The sequence below is a fragment of the Saccopteryx leptura genome, chromosome 3 (assembly GCF_036850995.1).
Source record: "Saccopteryx leptura isolate mSacLep1 chromosome 3, mSacLep1_pri_phased_curated, whole genome shotgun sequence".
NCBI lineage: Eukaryota > Metazoa > Chordata > Mammalia > Chiroptera > Emballonuridae > Saccopteryx > Saccopteryx leptura.
Genome location: NC_089505.1, coordinates 192,754,868 through 192,774,915, shown reverse-complemented (window position 1 = coordinate 192,774,915; position 20,048 = coordinate 192,754,868). Strand labels below are relative to the sequence as shown.

The 20,048-nt window shown below is 51.1% G+C and overlaps 1 protein-coding gene across 3 annotated transcripts in view; it reads right to left on the bottom strand.

Annotated features, from left to right (window-relative positions):
* JARID2 (jumonji and AT-rich interaction domain containing 2) overlaps nt 1–20,048 on the bottom strand; it is a 296,798-nt gene that overhangs the window by 16,323 nt on the left and 260,427 nt on the right. For all 3 annotated transcript variants that reach the window (XM_066377097.1, XM_066377099.1, XM_066377098.1), the window contains 4 exons: nt 15,812–16,047; nt 8,918–9,956; nt 4,401–4,903; nt 1,390–1,482 (listed from right to left, as the gene is read on the bottom strand). In XM_066377097.1, the coding sequence (XP_066233194.1) occupies nt 1,390–1,482; nt 4,401–4,903; nt 8,918–9,956; nt 15,812–16,047 (1,871 nt within the window). The remainder of the gene's footprint in view (nt 1–1,389; nt 1,483–4,400; nt 4,904–8,917; nt 9,957–15,811; nt 16,048–20,048) is intronic.

Sequence of the window (20,048 nt, the reverse complement as noted above, 5' to 3'; positions counted from 1 at the left end):
GGCCTACCTCCTGTGAAGGAGTGAAGAGCTAGACAGCCCCAGAAAAAAAGTTTGGATTTTAGCAAATCGTCCCTTTGTTTAAACATTTTGTAACTGCTAAAGAGAAAGGGGACTATCTTCATAGAGAATGGCTTCCCAAGTAGGAAGCTCAAATAAGCTGAGCTTTCCTCGCACTATATATGGGGACACAGCCCACACCTTCAGAGACGCCACAGATCAGATGCAACAAAGGCTGCTTTTCCCAAAGAGTCAAGTTCCTTTCTTCTGACATCTCCAGCACAAATGCCATGAGCACACCAGATGCAACTGTGATGGCCACACATGTTCAGGAATCAGGGCCCAGCTGATACTGTGGTTGATGGAATGAGGGTCTTGGCAGGCCAAGATTGGGGATGGGGTGGGGGTCAGGCCACAGCACAGTGTTCAAAGGCCATGCCCAGAGCACAGAGCCGGGGTAGCGTGTGCACATCAGCAGGGACCTAAAAGGATACTCACGGTGCTGAAGGTAAGCATTAAGTTCATCACACTGGGAAGCTGGGTCTGAGCAGCTAGGCAGCACCTCCTGAGCTTCTGGCAGTGCTGTCAGGTGTGTGCACCACATGGCACCGAAGTAGGGGCCAGGTGTCCTACTTTGGCCTGAGTCTACTAGAGTCCCACTCCAAGGGAAACCCAATCAAATCAGGATGTGCGGGCCCCTAGTGGGCAACCTGGGTTCTATCCAGAAGAGGTGGCATCCATCACTGAGGAACACCAGACAGGGTCTGCAGCCTGTCAGACAGCAGGAGACAGGGCCACAGCCCACACCCGGCCCCTGCCGCAGCTGCCCTGAGAAGCGAGAGGAGCCCGGCTTCTGTCCCCCACAGGACTGAGTGCTGCCACGGGCCCACCGATGGCAGCATCTGGAAGTTCACACCAGCTCCGCTGGGCACTAGCCACAGGGAGGTAAATAAAAAGATCTGGTCTCTGTCCTGGACACCTTGCACAAACCCCCCTAATCGGTCTGGGCATAGAGGTGCTTGCAGCCTTCCAGCCTCACACTAACTCAAAGAGCAGAGCTGGCAAGAGCACACAAATGGCCACCTGCCAATCCCACTCCATAAAAAACAGCACAGAGATGGTTCCAAAGAATTCCAAACATTCTCCTGCACAGCAGACACAGAGGACAGGGAGCAGCAGCCAGCTGAGGGCATGCAGGATCACCCCGGGCCTCCATGTCCTGCTGCCCCAGGCTGGGGTAAGTCAGGGACAAGCTGGGAGGCGCTCTCTCTTCCTTCTTCCTTTTTTGTTGACTCTTAAGAAGTTTAGATTGAGAGTTAAAATTTCTGCTGCCCCAGCATGCAAGAGACAAGAAGTCAGGGCCCAGCCCGTGGTCAGGGCTCCTCAGCTCACCTCAATTTCAGCTGGCGCTGGCTCCTTGCTGAAGCACATGTTCATGATGTTCCTTGCTGTCCGATAAAACGTTGTTAAAGAAACAGACCTTCCCTGTAAAGAAAACAAACATAGGAGAGTCCCGCGTAGGCAGCAAGCTGAGCCCCAGCCCCGCATCAGTCCACGGGCTCTGCCAGCGCCTCCCTGCGCTCAGAGCCCCATTTGCACCGAGTTAACACAAGCAGAGAAGGCAGGAAAACGTTCCCTAAGCAGGCTCCTTAGTGCCGACAAAGTGGGATGGGGACATGCCAGTGTCACAGTGCTGGGAGCAAACAGACGCGGCCCCTGGAAGAAACGCTGAGGCACCAGGAGGCCACGCAGATGCACATTTGGTACCAGAAGTACACGTCCAGGGTACTCATTTAAAAAAAGTAGCTTTCATTCTCTGGAGAAGTGGGTGCAATGTAGAAAGAAAGGCAGAATTCCTCAGTTTACCCGGGTGAGGGGAGGACAAAGGTTGTGGGCCAGGGAAGAAACTAACAGCAGTAAGACAGACCAGGAGAGAAGCCTGGAGGATCCCGAGACAGAAACTTGGGGCAACTTCTAAGCCCTGAGGGTCCTCACAGGACAAGCAGCCTCACCTCGTGGATCTGAGGGAAACAGAAGTCACCTGGTGACTCCCTTGCCAAAGAAACCGCGTGCTGTCCCTTGCACCTCGGTGCTCCAGCTGGGGAGGTCTGGGTTTCCATCCTATTCTGCTGCACGTTCTGCTGCACAGACTCATGCTTTCCCTCCTTACTGACCAGCAGACCTATCTCCCAAGTACAGAACTATGCACTGAGCACCTGTTGTACACCAGGCCTAGCCTGTGAGTCTGCAGACAGAGCAGTGCTCCACACTCGCCTCGTGCAGCTCACGCTCTGCTTGGGGACACAGCCTCAAATAAATAAGAGCTGTGAGGAGCTACCAAGGATGCTGAACCAGAGCAGAGCGCCAGGGAAAGTGGCCTGTCTGCGGCGGTCAGGGAAGGTGTCTCTGATGAGGTGACAGGAGAGCATCCCCATAAAAAGTAGCAGCTCTAGAGCACGTGGCAGCATCCGCTTGCCCATGGAAGGACAATCAAGTAGCCGGTGTGAAGGCTGTGGCATCTGCTTTGGCTTCTTAGCTTTATAAGTGATTCCACGGAGCTCCAACTCAACAAAAATACTCCCACTCCATTCCAAACTTCCTGACATTCCGTTCATTGTGAAATAAAAACCTGACTACTAGGAGGGACCTACCTCATTCTGCGCCGAGGCAGAGGGCCCATAATTTAAGATGACACCCAGCACCCAACCGTCAGTAGCCTGAAGAGCGGAGAAGCCTCCCAGTGTGCACCCCGCTGGGCGCCCCACAGCCCAACTCTTAGATTTCAGCAGTGAAATAAAAATACACCCTTTACAAAGCAGGTTTTCAAAAAAACCCACAAAAACAAAACAAAAAACTCTTGCTTAGATTCAACTCACTCCCATAAAATTGGCCTTCTTAAATAAACAGTAACAGAAGTAGAAAACATCTTGTTTCATGTGTTGGCTGTTCAGAGTCACAGGATTTAAGGAGTGCTTTCAACTGAGGAGGCTTCTCAGGCAGACACTCGGGACACACACCCAAAGTACTCCTGGGCTTCATAGTCCAGGGACCACCTCCTCCCTTTTCACAAAACATTTAAAACTCAAAACAGAAGGAAGCTGCAGGTAGCCGTTCCCCACCCCCCACTGTCTGCCAGGCACAGCAGGAAGGGGAGGGGGGGACACCAGACCCTCTCTGGGGTTCTAAACACCCTTTTCCAGAACAGAGGGCACAGGCCCAAGCCTGGCAGGAAAGCAAGAAGAGTGCAGTGAGTGAACAGAGGTGCGACTTCCAAGCATGGACTCAGGGCAGAGGCACAATGGAGACGACTCCCAGGCGCCCTCCATGTCTGTGAGGGGCCTGGTATCAGACATCCACATGGACTCAACCAGGTGGGCACAGACCAGGGCCTGCCTCCAGGAGGTGCTGGCAACCCTGGGGGTGAGGTGGGGGCTGTGAGAGCACACAGCAGATTTTCAACATGGCAGGACCCCCCTTCCCCACACACATCTACCAGGCCCATCAGGCTGGGGGCACAGTGGTCAGGTGAGGGCTGCCAGTCCCCATTGCAGACTACCTCCCTCCTGGTAGACCTGGAACAGGGACCCCACTGCAGCCCGTGCACCTGTCAGAGCCCAGGTAGCCAGCAGAGGCCTTTCAGCTCTGCCCAGGTGTCCCACTCCCCCTGGCAGGCAGGGGAGGGAGGTGGCCCTAAGTTTGGCTTTAGAACCAGCCAAACAGGAGGCCACAGTCACCGGTTGCCGCTGCTGAGCTGAGGAAGGTGGAGTGCCAAGCAGAGTCCAGCAACCCGGCCTCCCTTCAGAGGAGTCCCGCAGAATGGCTGCTGCTGTCCCCAGACCCACAGACCTGGGAAGGCGTCCCCATGGTGAGGTGCGAGGTGACAGCTGCTGGGGCCCCTCCGACAGAGGATAGCCTGGCCGAGCTGGGCTCGAGGGCAGTGGGCTATGCAGAAAGTAAGTAAGGAGGCAAGGAAAACCAGCTCCACCCTAAGAGGGCCTGGCCCGTCGCTGTTGGGAGCCCATCCTCCAGGCCGAGATGCGGGTGCTCAGAGGGGCAAGCTCAGAGTGTGGGCAGAGGAGAAACTACACTTGAATCTAGACACTGTGTCCCTGCACCTGGGTGCACACTCAGCTCATTTAACAAAAAGGCAATTCAAGTGGATTGGGCAAGTGACTCAGTCCATGCTCACAGCTCGGAGCAAGTCGGTCTTCTGCAGCTGGTCAGAGGCTAGGGCCTGGGTCCTGACCACCAGCCTCCCTGCACACTGTGGACTCTATATTATGTTTCCCAGAGAAAGTGGTCTGCTGGCTTCAGGACCCCAGAGGCTGCCACAGTGGCAGGCCGCTGCCTGGCTCCACCAAACATCCCTCGTCCCCTTTCCTGCCCCCCACGCAGGGCCCTACCTTGTATATGCACTTGTGGAAGTCGCTGAGGACGCCTTTGTCCTCCTCTTCTTCTTTCACCACTTCCTTTTCCTGAGCAAAGAGTCGCCGCCGGCCCGTCTTGAGCTGGGCCTGGCCCACCTCCTTGAGCTTGCTGCGAAAGCCATTCCTGTGGGCCACACCGTTGATGAGCCCGTTCTTGGGCTCGAAGCGGGGCAGGGAGTGAAACTTGTTGTCGTCGTGCTCCGTGTGGCCCTCCAGGGGCCCCTTCCGCTTCTCCAGGATCTCCTTCTCCATCAGCACCTCCTTCTCCAGACGCCGGTGCTCCTCGGGGGACAGGGAGTCGTAGGACAGCAAGTACTGGCAGTAGGCCTCCTGGAGCTTGGCCAGCCGGTCCTGGGCAGTTTTGGGGATGCGCAGCATGTCTGCTAGTTTGTTCCATTTTTTGAGGTCAGTCACTTGCTGCATGCCGCCCATCTCGTTAATCAGCCGGAAAAAGCAGGCCAGGTCGAGCTCACAGCCTCCTGCGATGGCGGGAGAAGAAAACACAGGGGCAATCTGTGAGAAGGACCATGAATAAGACCTCCCTCATTCAACTGATAGTCCACACACCTGTGTGTGCCAGGATGCCAGAAGGCTCAGGGGTCAGAAGGACAAAGTCATCTCTGGCCCTCAGGGAGCTTGGTCTACACAAACGGATCTTAAGACACATGTGAACAATGACTATAAATAAGGCCGACTGTGGGGCTGGCAATAGCAGGGGCTACTGTCTTCGGTGGGACAACCAGGGATGGCGTCCCACAGGAGGTGACATTTAAGTGGAATCCACCAGGAGAGAGCTGGTCATGCCAATCTGTGGGGAGGAACATTCCAGTGTCCCCTGAAATGGGCAGCATGCACTGGTGAATGCCCTTCCAGCACACCAGGAGGCAGGTGTGATGAGACAGGGAGCAGTGGCCCACTCCTGGTGAGGGAAGGGCAGGGCCCGGTTGTGCCACTCAGCCATACCCATGCCCCGGTGTCACTGGAACAGCTGTGATGTCAGAAATCATACACAGCATGAGTTCTCAGTCCCAATTCCCTAACACACCAACACACAGCCCACACCTACAGCCCACACCCACAGCCCACACACAGGCACGCTCGAGGTTGCTTATTTTCCGGCCCACAGGGTTTCAGGGCAACAGGCAACACTGACCAGGCACCTGGCAGTCTGCCCTTCAGTTCCTCCTGAAGTACTCAGAGGGGACTGGTCATCCCAGAACAGTGTACCAGCAAGTCTTTAATGCATCCCTAAATCAAATTATAGAACTGTAAAACGCATGTCTACTAAAATACACTGGGATGTCTACACAGCAGTGAGCTGGACAGGGCTGGAAAAGCAACCTCCCTCTGACCAATAAAGGGGGGAGTCTTCCAGAATTATCATCCACTGGCCACTATGAGCTAAGTGTGCAGCAAAAGGCAGGGAATGCAGAGGAGTAAGAAAGGAAATCTTCGGTCTCTGGGGGGCAGGATAGAATCACATCCAATGCCAGGAAAAGCTGCAGGACTCCTGCCTGAAAACAGCATCAGGGCCAGAGGTGGGCTGAGCATCATGGGACACACAGATGTGTGCCTGGACAACCTTGGGCACACTGCAAATAAGACCAGGGCGAGAGTGTGCAGCCCTTTGCTCTGCTTGGTGGGACACTGGATTCACTCGTTTACAAACAATGGAACCTCAGGGAAAAGACCTGCCCTGACAACAGCCAGATTCAGGGCCTCACTCTGGTCTCCCTTAGCAAAGAGCTGTAGGGCTGGCGGCACACAGCCCCAATGAGCAGAGGCAGAGTGGTGCACATTAACCAATGTGCCACAGTGGCACGGACTTAGCTCTCCCTGGAGGGGAGCTGACATACTTTTGCCTTTTTCTGTAAGATCATAGTAAACCAGTAGCACTTAAAAATATACACAGTTCTTGCAAATCTATTAATGACCCTCACCGGCCATGATCATCAGCCCACTCCCAGGGCCACCAGGCTGCTCAGGGCAAGCACCCTGGCCCCGGGTCCGTGCTGTTCTGCTCCCTGAAGCATAGCAGCTTCCAGAGGGGCTGCATGCTAATCTGTTTTGGTGAATTCTAGGAAATGGCTTCACAACTAAGTCCCTTGCACTTCAAGACACCTGAGCTCAGACTGAAGGCCCAAGGCCTCTACGGGTGACAGGTCAGGTCATCACTCAACCCAGTCACACTGCTTTACTTCTAGGCAAAGAGTGAGCACATACATCTACCTGACTGCTGTGTGGGAAGGACTCATGGTTAAAATATCCAACCCTGACCAAAAGGCTGCTGGCTGCCATGACTTATCACTTGAGCCCTCCACTGATCCTAAAAGACTGCCACTAGGGGTGGGTAGTGAGATTCAGGACATCTCACTACAACCTGTGGACCTGGTGCTGTTCTGAGTCACCCAACAGCCCAAGGACACAGAGGGCACAGCCAACACCAAGCTCCCAAGATGCCCTCGCTGGCTTAGCCTCTCCCCACAGCCCCGTGTCACTGTCTGTTACATGCCATCCCTGACAAGGGACCACAAACCAAGAATTCTTTCAAATTAACTGATTCTCACTCAGGCATTAGCCCTGGCAGACACCTGCTGAGAGGAATAATAAAACCATCTCACAAGGAACTCCATCTTACTGCCAATTCTTGACACTTAAATGATGGTCAAATGTCTCCTTTCTTCCCAACCTTTGAAAAAGTTCTCCAAACTGGAGGCAAGAACACTTTCACGGACCTATAGCGGAGACAGAAGTGAGTGACCTGACCCAGCTCTTCCAAAAGGAAAACCCACTCTGCCAAACCTACTTGTTCCTGACAGAGGCGCAGGACCCAGGAGAAAAGTGGACAGGGGCTCCCGATGACCTGTCAGTGGATGCTGCTTAGAGCCCCAGGCCCTCAGTCCAGGATACATGTGCTCACTAGGAGTCACCAAAATAAGTTCAGCAGCCATCCCAGCCAGAACTGTGCCTGCTCTGGAGAGAAATGCACACACATTCCCTGATTTGTAAGCTCCACATGGGCCAAGCTGGTCACCATAGAAACAGAAGCTCAAGTAAAAAAGAAGTGGAAAAAGATAGAGATCAGACCAAAGGAGAAATGGGCTGAGGTCTACAAGAGCTTGTGGGTTGAAATATTCAGGTAGAATATTCATGTAGAATCCTAACCTTCAGTGACTCAGAATAGGACCTTATCTGTAGAGAGGGCAAGTTAAAATGGGGTGGGTGCTGCCTGACTGGTGGTGGCACAGTGGATAGTGTTGACCTGGGATGCTGAGATTTCAGGTTTGAAACCCTGAGGTTACCATCTTGAGTGCAGATCCACCAGCTTGAGCACAGAATATGGACATCCCATGCCTTGACCTCAAAGGTCATTGCCTTGAAGCCCAATGTTGGTGGCTTAAGCAAGGGGTCACTGGCTCATCCTAAGCCCCCCGGTCAAGGCACATATGAGAAACAATCAATGAACAACTAAAGCGCTCCTATTATGAGTTGATGCTTCTCGTCTCTCCCCCTTCCTGTCTCTGTCACAAAAAAAGAAGGGGGTTCCTAACCCATAAGACTGGTGTCTTTATAACTAGCCTGACCTGGCCCTAGCTGGTTGGCTCAGTGGTAGAGCGTCAGCCCAGGGTATGAATGTCCCGGGTTTGATTCCCGGTTAGCGCACACAGGAGAAGCGCCCATCTGCTTCTTCACTCCTTTCCCTCCCTCTTCTCTCTCTCTCTTCTCCTCCCCTCCAGTAGCCATGGCTTGATTAGAGCGAGCTGGCCCCAGGCACTGAGGATGGCTCCCTGGTCTCTGCCTCAGGTGCTAAAAAATGGCTCTGGTTGCAATGGACCAAGGACCCCAGATGGGCAGAGCATCGCCCCCTAGAGGGTTTGCCAAGTGGATCCTAGTCAGGGCTCATGCAGAAGTCTGTCTTTGCCTCCCCTCCTCTCACTAAACTAGCCTGACCTGCAGTGGTGCAGTGGATAAAGTGTCAACCTGAAACGCTGAGGTCGCTGATTCAAAACCCTGGGTTTGCCTGGTCAAGGCACATATGGGACTTGATGTGTCCTGCTCCTACCTGACCCCCTTCTCTCTAAAATGAATCAAGCCTTTTTAAAAAATAACTAAAGGAAGAGACCTTAAGAACAGCACACAGAAGGAATGCCATGTGGGGACAGAGGGAGTGAGGTCTCAAGAGTATACACCATCCCTATCAGAACCTCCAGAACTGGGAGATGATAACTTCCTGCTGTTTAACTCTGAGTCTGGGGCACTTTACTAGGCAGCCCAGCCAACGAATCCACAGGGACAGCATCCCATGGCCCTCAAACCTGCTCTGGCCCCTTTGGGCAGTGAGGAACCACCCAGCGGAAAGAGCACAGCCCTAAAGCCCACAAATGCCCAGGACCTGGAGAAACAGGGCTGGACTCTTCTATGCAGTGAATGCTCCCAGGAAAGGGGAGAGGAGCTGGCAGTGCAGGAAGGGGCAGCAGGCAGGGAAGTCATACCTATGAGCGGGAGCTCATCCATGGTGATGCCCTGAGATCTGAGGTGCTTCTTGATGCAGGCCAGCCGCTGCACGTTGGGGCCCCAGCGCCGGCCCAGCTTGTGGATGTGCTGAATCTGCGTGACGAACCGCATCTCATCGTTGAGCTTGCACTCGGGCCGCCAGTCCGGAGGGGGAATGACCCTGCACATGCCGTACTTCTCCACCTGAGCGCGCACTGACTCGATGTAGACGAGCGGGTCGTGGAATTCCTTGGCCAATGGCCTGAGCACAGGGATCTCGTCCATGGCCACCCACCCGGCCCAGCCGGTCCCCTTCTCATGCTTGGCCGCCGCCTCATGCGGCTTGTGCAAGGGCTCCGATTGCGAGGTAGAACGATTTTCACAGGAGGCGCCGTCCGCCTTGCCGTGTGCTTGTCTGCCCAGCGTGCTCCTCCCGGCCGTGGCCCTTTTCGGCCGGTTCCTCTCCAAGCTCTGCTCGGGCACTTCCTTCTTTACATGTCCATTCAGCAGAGCTCTCTCCGCCGGGGCCGGGGCCGCTGCCACCTTCCTGCTAGGGGTTTCGGCAGGGCCAGCTGCCCCTTTCATTTTCTTGGGGGGCGACTGCGGCTTCTCCACCCGGTGTGCCTCTTCCAGTCTCCTCTTGGAATTCCGCAGCCCCTCCCGCAGCTGCCGCCCCCCCACCTCCTTAGTGCATGACTTTGGGTTCAACCGGCCACTGACCTTGAGGCCATTGACAGCGGGCCCGGTGGACTTGGACGCCCCCCCGAGGGATAGCACCTGTTTGCGGGTTTTTGCATTGCTACTTTCAATTTTCCCTGAGATTGTGTGGTTGACAGCTGAACTGGGCTTGTGGTGATTGGGTTTGGTTTCCTTGACCAGTTCTCTCTTGGCTTTGGTGTATGTGACAGTCCCCTTAGTCACTGTTGCAGTGTACTTCACAGTTTTGGATGGTGAAGGTCTGACTTCGCGCATCTTTTTGGCACTGGTTGCACTTGTACCCAGAGATGACATTCGAGTGACTCCATTTACCTTCGAAACCTGGGAGCAGCAGGAGAGGCAGAGGACGAGAAAAGCAGAATTAGTACCCTGTCACTTAGCAGCTACGCAGCCACTTGCCAAGGCGCACCAAATATACAGCCTTGACGCTGCTCTAAAGTGCTCGGCCTCAGGAGTTCTGCACAACTCTGCACCCATCCTTCTGTTTCCTGGCATGTCTCCCAGGGCTCTCTCAGGAAACTGGAAGTCTCACAATGAGAACCATTCCACACGCCTGCCAATCACCTGTCACAGGTTACTACATTTACGATAGCAAGATCCTGCCCATTTTGGGGAGCGAGAACATGTATAACGCTGACCCTTGAATAATGCAGAGCTTAGGGACATCAAAGCCTACCCCCCACAGTTCACAACCGTATATAAATTTTTAACTCCCCAAACACCAAGTCATCATTCAATATTTCCAGGGATTCCAGGACCCCCATGAATACCAAAGTCTGTGGTTGTTTGAGACCCTTGTATTAAAAGCATACAGTCAGCCTTCAACAACTACAGACTCCCAGTGGTGGTTTAAAAATACAGTTTTCAATCTGTTATTGATTGAATCTGAGGATGTGAAGACCAGGGATACAAAGGACCAACTGTATACTTACTTTAAAAAAAAGCCACACACAAGGTGAGCGCTCCCAGTTCAAGCCCATGCTGTTCAAGAGTAGAGTCAACTATACACACACACACACACACACACACACACACACACACACACACACGAATCCATACTAAGACATGCTTCCTGTTCTGTGTGCTCCCCTTACGCCCTGATCTGCCCACAGAATTTAAAGATCTATGTGCTAAAAAAAAGAATAAAACAGGTTCTGGCCAGGTGGCTCAGTGGATAAAGCATCATCCTAGCAAACCAAGGTCATCAGTTCAATCCCCAGTCAGGGCACGTACAAGAAGCAACCAATGAGTGCACAACTAAGTGGAACAATGAATGGATGCTTCTGTCTCCCCCTCAGCCCCTCAAATCAATGAAAGACTTTAAATAACAAAACAAAATATTATGAAAACAACAACAAACAAGCACTTGTGGTTCAGCTTTGATTCAGAGGTATGGTTGCTTACAGTCAGCATCTGTTCATTTTGTCATCTGAGTCCCAACCCCATGCAGTGCCCAGCTGCATGTCAGGGGGTACACCTGAGCTCTCTGCTGAGTACAACATGCCCAACCTCTCTGCACAGGTGGTTCTTCCTTTCCCACCTCAGAAACCTTCCACACTAGGTTAAGGGAACAGGTAAAAAAAAAAGCAGACTCTGCAAGGGTCACCTTAAAACTCGGATGCCAGAGTAAGTCTATAGCACATAAAAGTCACCCTTGTTTATAAACAGAAACAAAGTGACATGGGTGGGCACCAGAAATGCATTAACTTCCAAAAAGCGAGGAAGGGCCCACCCTATACCGTAACTGCTGCTGGGGTAGACACCGAGTCACAACTCTGTCTCTCTGTGACCTCTGGCATGTCATTTAACAACTTGGGCATCGATTTCTTATTTGCAACATGAATTAAAAATACAGGGCCTCCAAGGGGCCCATAAGCACCACAACCTCCAAGAGGCAGACTGAAAATTACACAATTACCGAGAACCTCACTCAGACCAGAAACAACCGCTCTCTTTTCTCACCAGGAAGCCCTGAGGAGGAGGTCACAGGGTGGAGGGAGGGAGTCAGCACTTCCGAGTCAGAAAGGCTGACCAGCTGTGGTCGTGCCAGAGTGCCAACTGAGACCTGGAGCACTTCTCTTCTCTCCTTCCTCCAGCTTCCTGGGCTGTGGGGCTGCTGACCACATGGAACAGGTTCCCAGGGCACTGGGCAGTCTCAGCCAACCTCTGCCCTGTGCCCAGGCCTTGCCCAGGAATGGTCACATTTGCTTAAGTGGGGAACAAACAAACAAAAACCAAACTTTTCTACAGGTGTCCAACACAGCTGTCCTCACTGCACCACCAGCCCCCGAGTGGGATGGCCCGAGACTGTATCTGTAGTGAGGTTCCAGGTGATGTGAGGCTGATCTGGGGCACACACTTTGATGAAGCAAACTATCAACAGAAAGTTCTGAAAACAGAAAAGCCTGTATGTCCTTACATGCCATCAATTTTATGCAGTCCAATGAAAGTCTTACATTCTTGGTAAGAGACTGTTCCATAAGCCAACCCTGGTGCTCAGTGAACCAGGTTTCTGGTGAGCTGGCCTGGACTTCTGGACTCAGTGAGGTGCCAGGCCCCGCTGGGGCCGAAGGGAAGGCCCAGGCATTACAGCCTGGACTCTCTTCCACTGACCACCCTGCAAAGATGCAGGGTTGATGGGGTCAGGTAGGAAAGAGAGGGGTCTGAAGAATGGAAAATTGAAAACAGGAACCAGGCCATAATAAATTAAAAGCAAATTTACAACACCAGGGGTAAAGTAAAAGACAAATTTTCCCATGGTTTAAGTACCACTAATATGGAATAGGAGCTATGGTGAGGAATGCAAATATCTCTAATTTTTAAATCATTCTTCCAAATCCTTCCATTGACCAAAAACAAAACAACCCATTTAGAAAAACAAAAGCAAACAGTGAAACCCGGTGTGGCTCAGAGACACCCCCCTCCCCCTCCCGGTCAGGACTCTAGAAGGCCTGGGGATCTGTCTTCAGAGCGGGCTTCGACTCCCTGACAGGGAAGCTCAGCCCCAGAGGCCCTCCATCCTCCTTTAACCACTTAGCGTTCCACCTGCTCCAACTCTCCCCCCAGCCCACCAGAGTCTCTTCTCTCAGATGAGGAATCGCCTGTGGAAAAGGCCAGCCCTGCACGGTGCTGGGCGCCACCTCTGGGCGGCAGACGGTCAGCTGTCAATCAGCACACTTTGCAGAGGTTTAGGGTAAGTGCTTCTCAAACCTGGGACCCATGACAATCTCTGTAAATCTAAAAACAATCCTGATTCCACAGTCTAACCTCCCTCCCCCCACAGTCCACTGTGGAAAACGGGAAGTCAGTGCCATATCTCAGATTCAGATCCCTCAAAAGAAGTGCAGGGCCCGTGGGTCCATTCATTTCAGCTCCTTAGGGTACCTGAGCTCCCACTGGCTAGATTACATGATGGTCAATTTTCTGCGGGGTGAAATTTTTTATTTAAGCAAGAGAAACAGAGACAGAGAGAGGGACAGATAAGGACAGACAGGAAGGGAGATGAGAAGCATCTATTCTTCGTTGCGACACCTTAGCTGTTCATTGATTGCTTTCTCATATGTGCCTTGACCGGGGGCTACAGCAGACAGAGTGACCCCTTGCTCAAGCCAGCGACCTTTGGGCTCAAGCTAGTGACCCTGCGATTTTGAACCTGAGTCCTCTGTGTCCCAGGCTGACACTCTATCCACTGTGCCACCACCTGGTCAGGCTGCATGGTGTAATTCTATATAAGTATTTCACCACCTTTAATGGCAAAAATATCACCTTGTTTACATATTTCTGTAAACCTTAATACTGGCTTACTGCCACAAGGTACAGCCAACCACTCTGTTCTATCCATTTCCTGCCTCACTGTCCTAACAGTGATTTTCAAAACTGCTCAGCCAGGTCTTGTGCAGCATGTCCATACAACAAGCCTGAAAACTAAATGTGTTGCCACCACAACCCTTTAAAACAATGAACTTTAACTGAAAAATAAATTACGAAGACCAAGAAGGTTTCATTGACCATGTTCCCCCTCCCAGCAGGCCGTGTTTCGGGACCACCCCTAGTGGCCATGATGCAGCTGATGAGCAAACACAGGCATCACTGTGGCCCACTGGCTGTACCATGCGTCCCAAAGGCAGAAACAGAACAGAAACCCAGGCCCCACCTTGTTTTTTTGTTGTTTTTTTTTTATATTTTATTTATTGATTTTTTTAGAGAGAGAGGAGTGAGAGAGAGAGACAGAGAGAGAGAGAAGGGGGAGGAGCAGGAAGCATCAACTCCCATATGTGCCTTGACCAGGCAAGCCCAAGGTTTCGAACCAGCGACCTCAGTGTTCCAGGTCGACGCTTTATCCCACTGCGCCACCACAGGTCAGGCCCCAGGCCCCACCTTGTTAACACGCAGATGCCTATTCCTTGGCCTTGTACTTGTTTCTAGGAGTCCAATGTTTAACTGTTACCAAAGAAAGCAAAGGAATGGATGAAGGCTTTGTTTCCCCTGCACCTACCCCCACCTCATCACACAGAACCAAACACGGACATTCAGCCAGCTCACTACATGGGTCTGGTGTCACTGCTACACACCCTGAGGGAGGGCTTACACCAAGCACATGAGAGAGGGGTCGTTTTAATGTAGTGGAGAATGAACACAAAGGTGGCTTATAGCAATAAAAACACTTTACCTTCACATGTCTTCAAGTGACTCCCTCTTGGCTCTGGTATGGATTTCTGACTGCATCCTTCTTCCCCTACTCTCACCCGGCTATTCTGAAAGTAGAGTGTCTGCAGCTGGTTTTCTTGACCTGCCACCACCCACTGTCACCTGTGGCAGGTAACCGCAGGCAAACAGCAACCTGTTCTAGTCAAAGAAACCATCCTCAATTCAACCAGAAATTCAATTGTCCAGCTCTTACTCCCCACGAGAGGGAGCCATTGAGTTGGGAGCTTCAGCCCACCCTTTCAGAGCAGAGAAGAATAGCAAGCTCAAGATAAAAGGCTAAGCTGAAAATAGTCCTCTTGGGCTTTAAAACTTGAATAAATATGTTTAACATTATCAAGAGTGATAAAAACCACAGGTAAAGAATAACTCAACAAAAGGAGGAATTTCACTATCTTAACACCACACTGACCACGATCTGGCATACTGCCAGACTCTTTTTTCAGTGCACCCAAAACTCACCCTAAAATAATCGTCAAAGCCATCATATCCAATCTCTCTATTACAGGGGAAATTTTTAACTCTGTGTGATAAAATCCTCAGTGCCAGGCCACCTACCATCCCCAGGGCTCACTGACTTTAAAATGGAGAGCAGATGGGTCAAGGAGATGCCACCTGACTGGGTAAGACAGCCCTTCCCTGCATTGCCTCCAGGCACCTGCCTTGATCCCTACTATCTCCCTCCCAGGGTCCTGACAGATCAATTGTCTAAGGCGGTGAACACTTGATAGCAACAATGGCTGAGCCCTGAGGCTGTTCTTAGATTTTCCCAACAGAATCTGCGTTTTCTGATCTGATTCTGAAATGGGAGGCAGTGGGCCACAGAGCCAGAGAGGAGAGCAGCGTGCACGTGCTGTCCGGACCCTCCCGGCCAGACTGGACTGTGCTCGGCTGAGCCAATGCTCGCACGTTCTCCACATCCCATCACATGCAGACAGGTGGTGGTGCCCCAGTCCATAGACCGAGCCTGAAACACGGCCTCTGTTCAGAAGTCCAGCTGGAGAGATGGTAACTTGTCATATAATATGCACAGATAAACAGTCCAGGCTTGTCCACTGACCGCCAAGGCAGTCTGCAAGCCTGTTTCACGTGTAACTTACCCGTTCTTGACTGAACCAATAATGGGCTCCCAGGACTCTGAAACTCCTCTGGTCCCAAGGAAGTCCCCTTCCTAGCCATTTGGATGCCGCAATATAACAGATCACAGGACTGCAGCGTCCTGGGGACGAGTACAAATCCACCACAGGGCCTGTGTGATTGCCCTCACAGTCCTGTGCAGAGGTGATGTTTCTCTCTCCCCACCTCACCTCTGAGCATCAGCTTCCTGCTTTTTGAGTCCCTGAAACATGGATTTCCTGAGGCTGCTACTTACATTTTCCCTTCAGTTAACTTGGTGACATGGATGGTGGCATGTGGCAGGCAGTCACCCTCTGGGCCAAACTACAGTCATGGTGGGTGGGGCCGGTCTTTACCTGTTTCCTTAAGTCCTGAGCCGACCGATGCAGAGGGGGGTGGTGGTGGTTAGCAGTGGGCCCTCTGGCAGAGGAGCCCGTGGAGGGGGCTGCGGGGGGCGGGTTCGCTGGAGCCTGCTCCCTCCGGCTGTCAGCCCGGTGGTCGCTGTGCTTCTCCTTGCTGGGAGTGACCTCTTTGCTTTTGTGTTTTTGAACAGGCTCTTTCTCCCGGGATGACCTGCTGGAACCATTGAAAACTGGGAAGAAATAAGGGAAGAATCAAGTTACTATACTGAGCATGCTGACAGAGACCTAAACTTCCTGATGTCACAAAGAGTAAGAGAAGGCCAACAGTCAGTCCATGAAGTCTCCTCACACTAATGAGAGCAGCCTTAAGTCAAAGCACACCAGCACCAGAACACAGAGGTAAACTGAAAAATTATAAGCATATCTTAAGGTCTGTTTGGCTGAAATGACAGAAAAATTCATTTTTAAAAATCCCTACCAAAACATTGTAGCAGCCTTCAGAATACCAATGCCTTCAACAAAACGAGAAATTATGAAGAAACTAACACCAACACCATTTCAAGAACAGGAGCCCTTCGTGTGTAAAGATACAGGATAAATCCTCAGACTAAACATTACACATTTTGAGATTGAAGAGCCACTGACAGATATGGGTCAGGGACGCAGCTACTTCACCTGACACATCTGTGACCACAGAGGAGGGAGAGGGCACAGAAACTTCCGAGTCAGACCCCTTCTATCAGAAGGCATAACACCCTTCTATCAGAAGGCATAACAGCAGTGACAGCTACCACGCAGACGTGCTTACCACGAGCTGCGGAGCGAGAACTGAACTCAGCCTTAGAATGCAAAGGAGCAGAACATCCCTGTCATGCCCATTTCGCAGATGAAGGTCAGAGGCACGGAGAAGAGGAGTGCCCCGCCCAGGCCGTGTTGTACGTCACCAGCACATGCCCACCCTCCCTGCCCTGACCCCCAGGGGCACTCAGTGTCCAGTTCCAATGGGCACAGGACCCACCCCCTTAGGAGGTCAGATGGGAACATGGACGCTCAAGGTTTTCACAGCGCACTTCAGTGACCTGCTTCACTTTTCTCTGCTTTCTAGTGAGCACCAGGAAACCCAGGCAAACCCAGCAGTTTCGGCCGCTCTCCAAGAATCCAGGAGCCTTTCCCATCTGTTCCCCTCCCATTCCTAGGTCTCCCCCACCCCTCACACCACCCAGCAGGCAGAGGAGGCAGGCCGCCCTGTGCCTGGTCGGCTCTACCCCACAGCTCCAGGCAGAGCCACGCCAGGAGCTCCTGGTGCATTTCTCGACAGAGAAAGCCTTAAAAGGTCACCGTGTCTATCCCAACACCTGGAACCCGGGCTCCAGGCCATGTCTTTCTCTCCCTGCAGTGAGGACCAGGAAAGTGCAAATTCCAGGTGGTACTTGCTACTTGACCAGGCAACTGCAAAGAGAAAAATGGTTCCTCCTTTGAGCTGAATCCTCTTCCTGCTGACTCGAAGAAGCAGAAGTCAACCCTCTGGACTCCCATCTGGCCTTTGAGGAGCTCCACCACACCCTTTCTGCCCTTCAAGGACACTCTGCTCCAGACCAGTATCCACAGTTCCTTCAACACACTCTCTCCCCTCCCTTTAAACTAACTTATGCCTTATATATTGCAGATATTGTCCTCTTATCATTTGCTTTTGTCTCCTGTACAGAATCTGATAGCCCATTTTCTCAAGGTTTTGTTCCTTGTTTTTTTATACCTGGAAAGTCCTCTCATATTTTCAAATGGTGAAATATTCTCTTAAGTCTCTTCATAATTGTTTTTGGGTTCAATTGCTTAGATCTACTTCTTTAGTCCAGTTGTTACGACTTTCTATAAGGTACACAGCAGAGATGTACATTTCCATGGACGGGAAGTGGACCTCGAGCTCTGAAGCTCCTCCTAGCACCTCCTAGTTAGACCCAAGCGACTACACGGTCTAACTAGAATTTCAGTGCTGGAGTAAAGACCACAGCACATGAAATGTGGTCTGTGATCCTGTGTTGTGTAACGTTCCATTGGACACTCTCAGTTACAGAAACAAATGGAGAGTTTCAAAGTGTAAGTTACTGCTCACAGAAGCCATCAGTCACCCCCAAGCTGTAGTATCTGTGCCTGCTTTCAAGACAAATTAAAAGCAAAATCTGTAAGAAGTTTTATATATATATATATATATATATTTGTATTTTTCTGAAGCTGGAAACGGGGAGAGACAGTCAGACAGACTCCCGCATGCGCCTGACCGGGATCCACCAGGCACGCCCACCAGGGGCGGCGCTCTGCCCACCAGGGGGCAATGCTCTGCCCCTCCGGGGCGTTGCTCTGCCGTGACCAGAGCCACTCTAGCGCCTGGGGCAGAGGCCAAGGAGCCATCCCCAGCGCCCGGGCCATCTTTGCTCCAATGGAGCCCTGGCTGCGGGAGGGGAAGAGAGAGACAGAGAGGAAGGGGGTGGGGGTGGAGAAGCAAATGGGCGCTTCTCCTGTGTGCCCTGGCCGGGAATCGAACCCGGGTCCCCCGCACGCCAGGCCGACGCTCTACCGCTGAGCCAACCGGCCAGGGCCAGAAGTCATATTTTAATGTGATTAAAAATCAAGCCAAAGAACATGAATTCAGGCAATTCCTGACTGTCCATCGATATTCTAAAGCAGTGAACACAGCTCCCTCATTGACACATGGCACAATTAGTTTTTTATTTTTTTAAACCTCAGCTATTCCGTACTCGCCGTGCTGTTACTGCCACGAAGATGTATGTGTCCAGGTGCAGCCTGCTATTAAAGAAGTACCAGTTCTGCAATGACATATCATTGTTCAGTTAAAAAAAATTCTATGGGGTTATTCCCTCTTCTTAACACGATATGAGCAGTTCACTTCCCAGCCCTGCTATTTAACAACTAAGCAAGGCATTCAAGCCCTCAGTTTTCTCATCTGCATCCTGGGGTGGCAGATGCTCCTACATGGGAGTATCTAACATAATATACTCAGTAGGTTCTTAACATTTGGCAGAGAATTATTACACCCCATTGAAAAGGACTGTTTCAGATTAGTACATACTCAGATTGGCAAGGCCTCTTCTTGCCCCGACCCCCTTCAGGTATAGGACAGAGAAGGGCTTCCACACAGACAGATGGCTTGACGGAACAGGCCCATCACTTCCTCCTACCTGAACACAGCTGCCAGCCATTGCTTCCCAATAGCCATGTCATGGAGAAGGAGCCTGCCCATGTAAAGAGAAATGCAATGCTAAACCACATCCCATATCTCTACTGGCTTAAGGAGTGACTTGTTGGTGTTCCAGAGTCCCTTTCAGGGGATCCCCTTGGTCAAAACTGTTTTCTTAAGTATCCTAAGGTATTATTTGTCTTTATCACTGTGCTGATATTTCGACAATAGTGATGGCTAAAGGTGAGTGAGCTGTCAGGCAAATGCAAAGCAAAAGTACACGAGATACCACTTCACCTCTGCTAGGATGGCTATGCTCAAAAAGCCAGATAACGGATCCTGGAAGAAAACAGAGCAAGTAAAAACTCGGACATTTCTTCTAGCAATATTTTCTTTTGATATATCGCCTCAGCCCAGGGTAATAAAAAAATAAACAAATGGGACATCAAACAAAAAAGTTTTTACACTGCAAAGGAAACCATCAACAAAATGAAAAGACAACCCACTCAATGGGAGAATACATTCACCAATAATACATCTGATAAGAGGTTAACCCTTTGAGTAGTACGGACGTTCATGTATGTCCTCGTGCCTCCTGACCATCCAGAGTACGACCGTACAAAAATTTTTATTTTAAAAATGTGTATGGCAACATTAAAAGAAGGCAAATGTATGTTATTCTTGTTTCCATAAATAGGTTATCAAACATGATTTTAAGTTAATAAAACTTTAATTGGAACTAATTACATTTAAAAAAACAAGGGGTCAGCAAGCATGAAGAAAACTCACTACGCAAAGGGTAAATATGAAAAGTTTATAAGGAATTTATATAAAACTCAACAAAAGAAAAATTCAATTGAAAAATGGGCAAAGGACCCAAATAGACACTTCCCCAAAGAGGTCAGGGAGATGTCCAAATAGACTTACGGAAAGATGCTCTACATCACTAATCACACATTAAGGTCACAACACGATACCACGTCACACTTTTCAGACTGGCTATCACCAGTAAATCACAAGTGTTGGCAAAGATGAGAA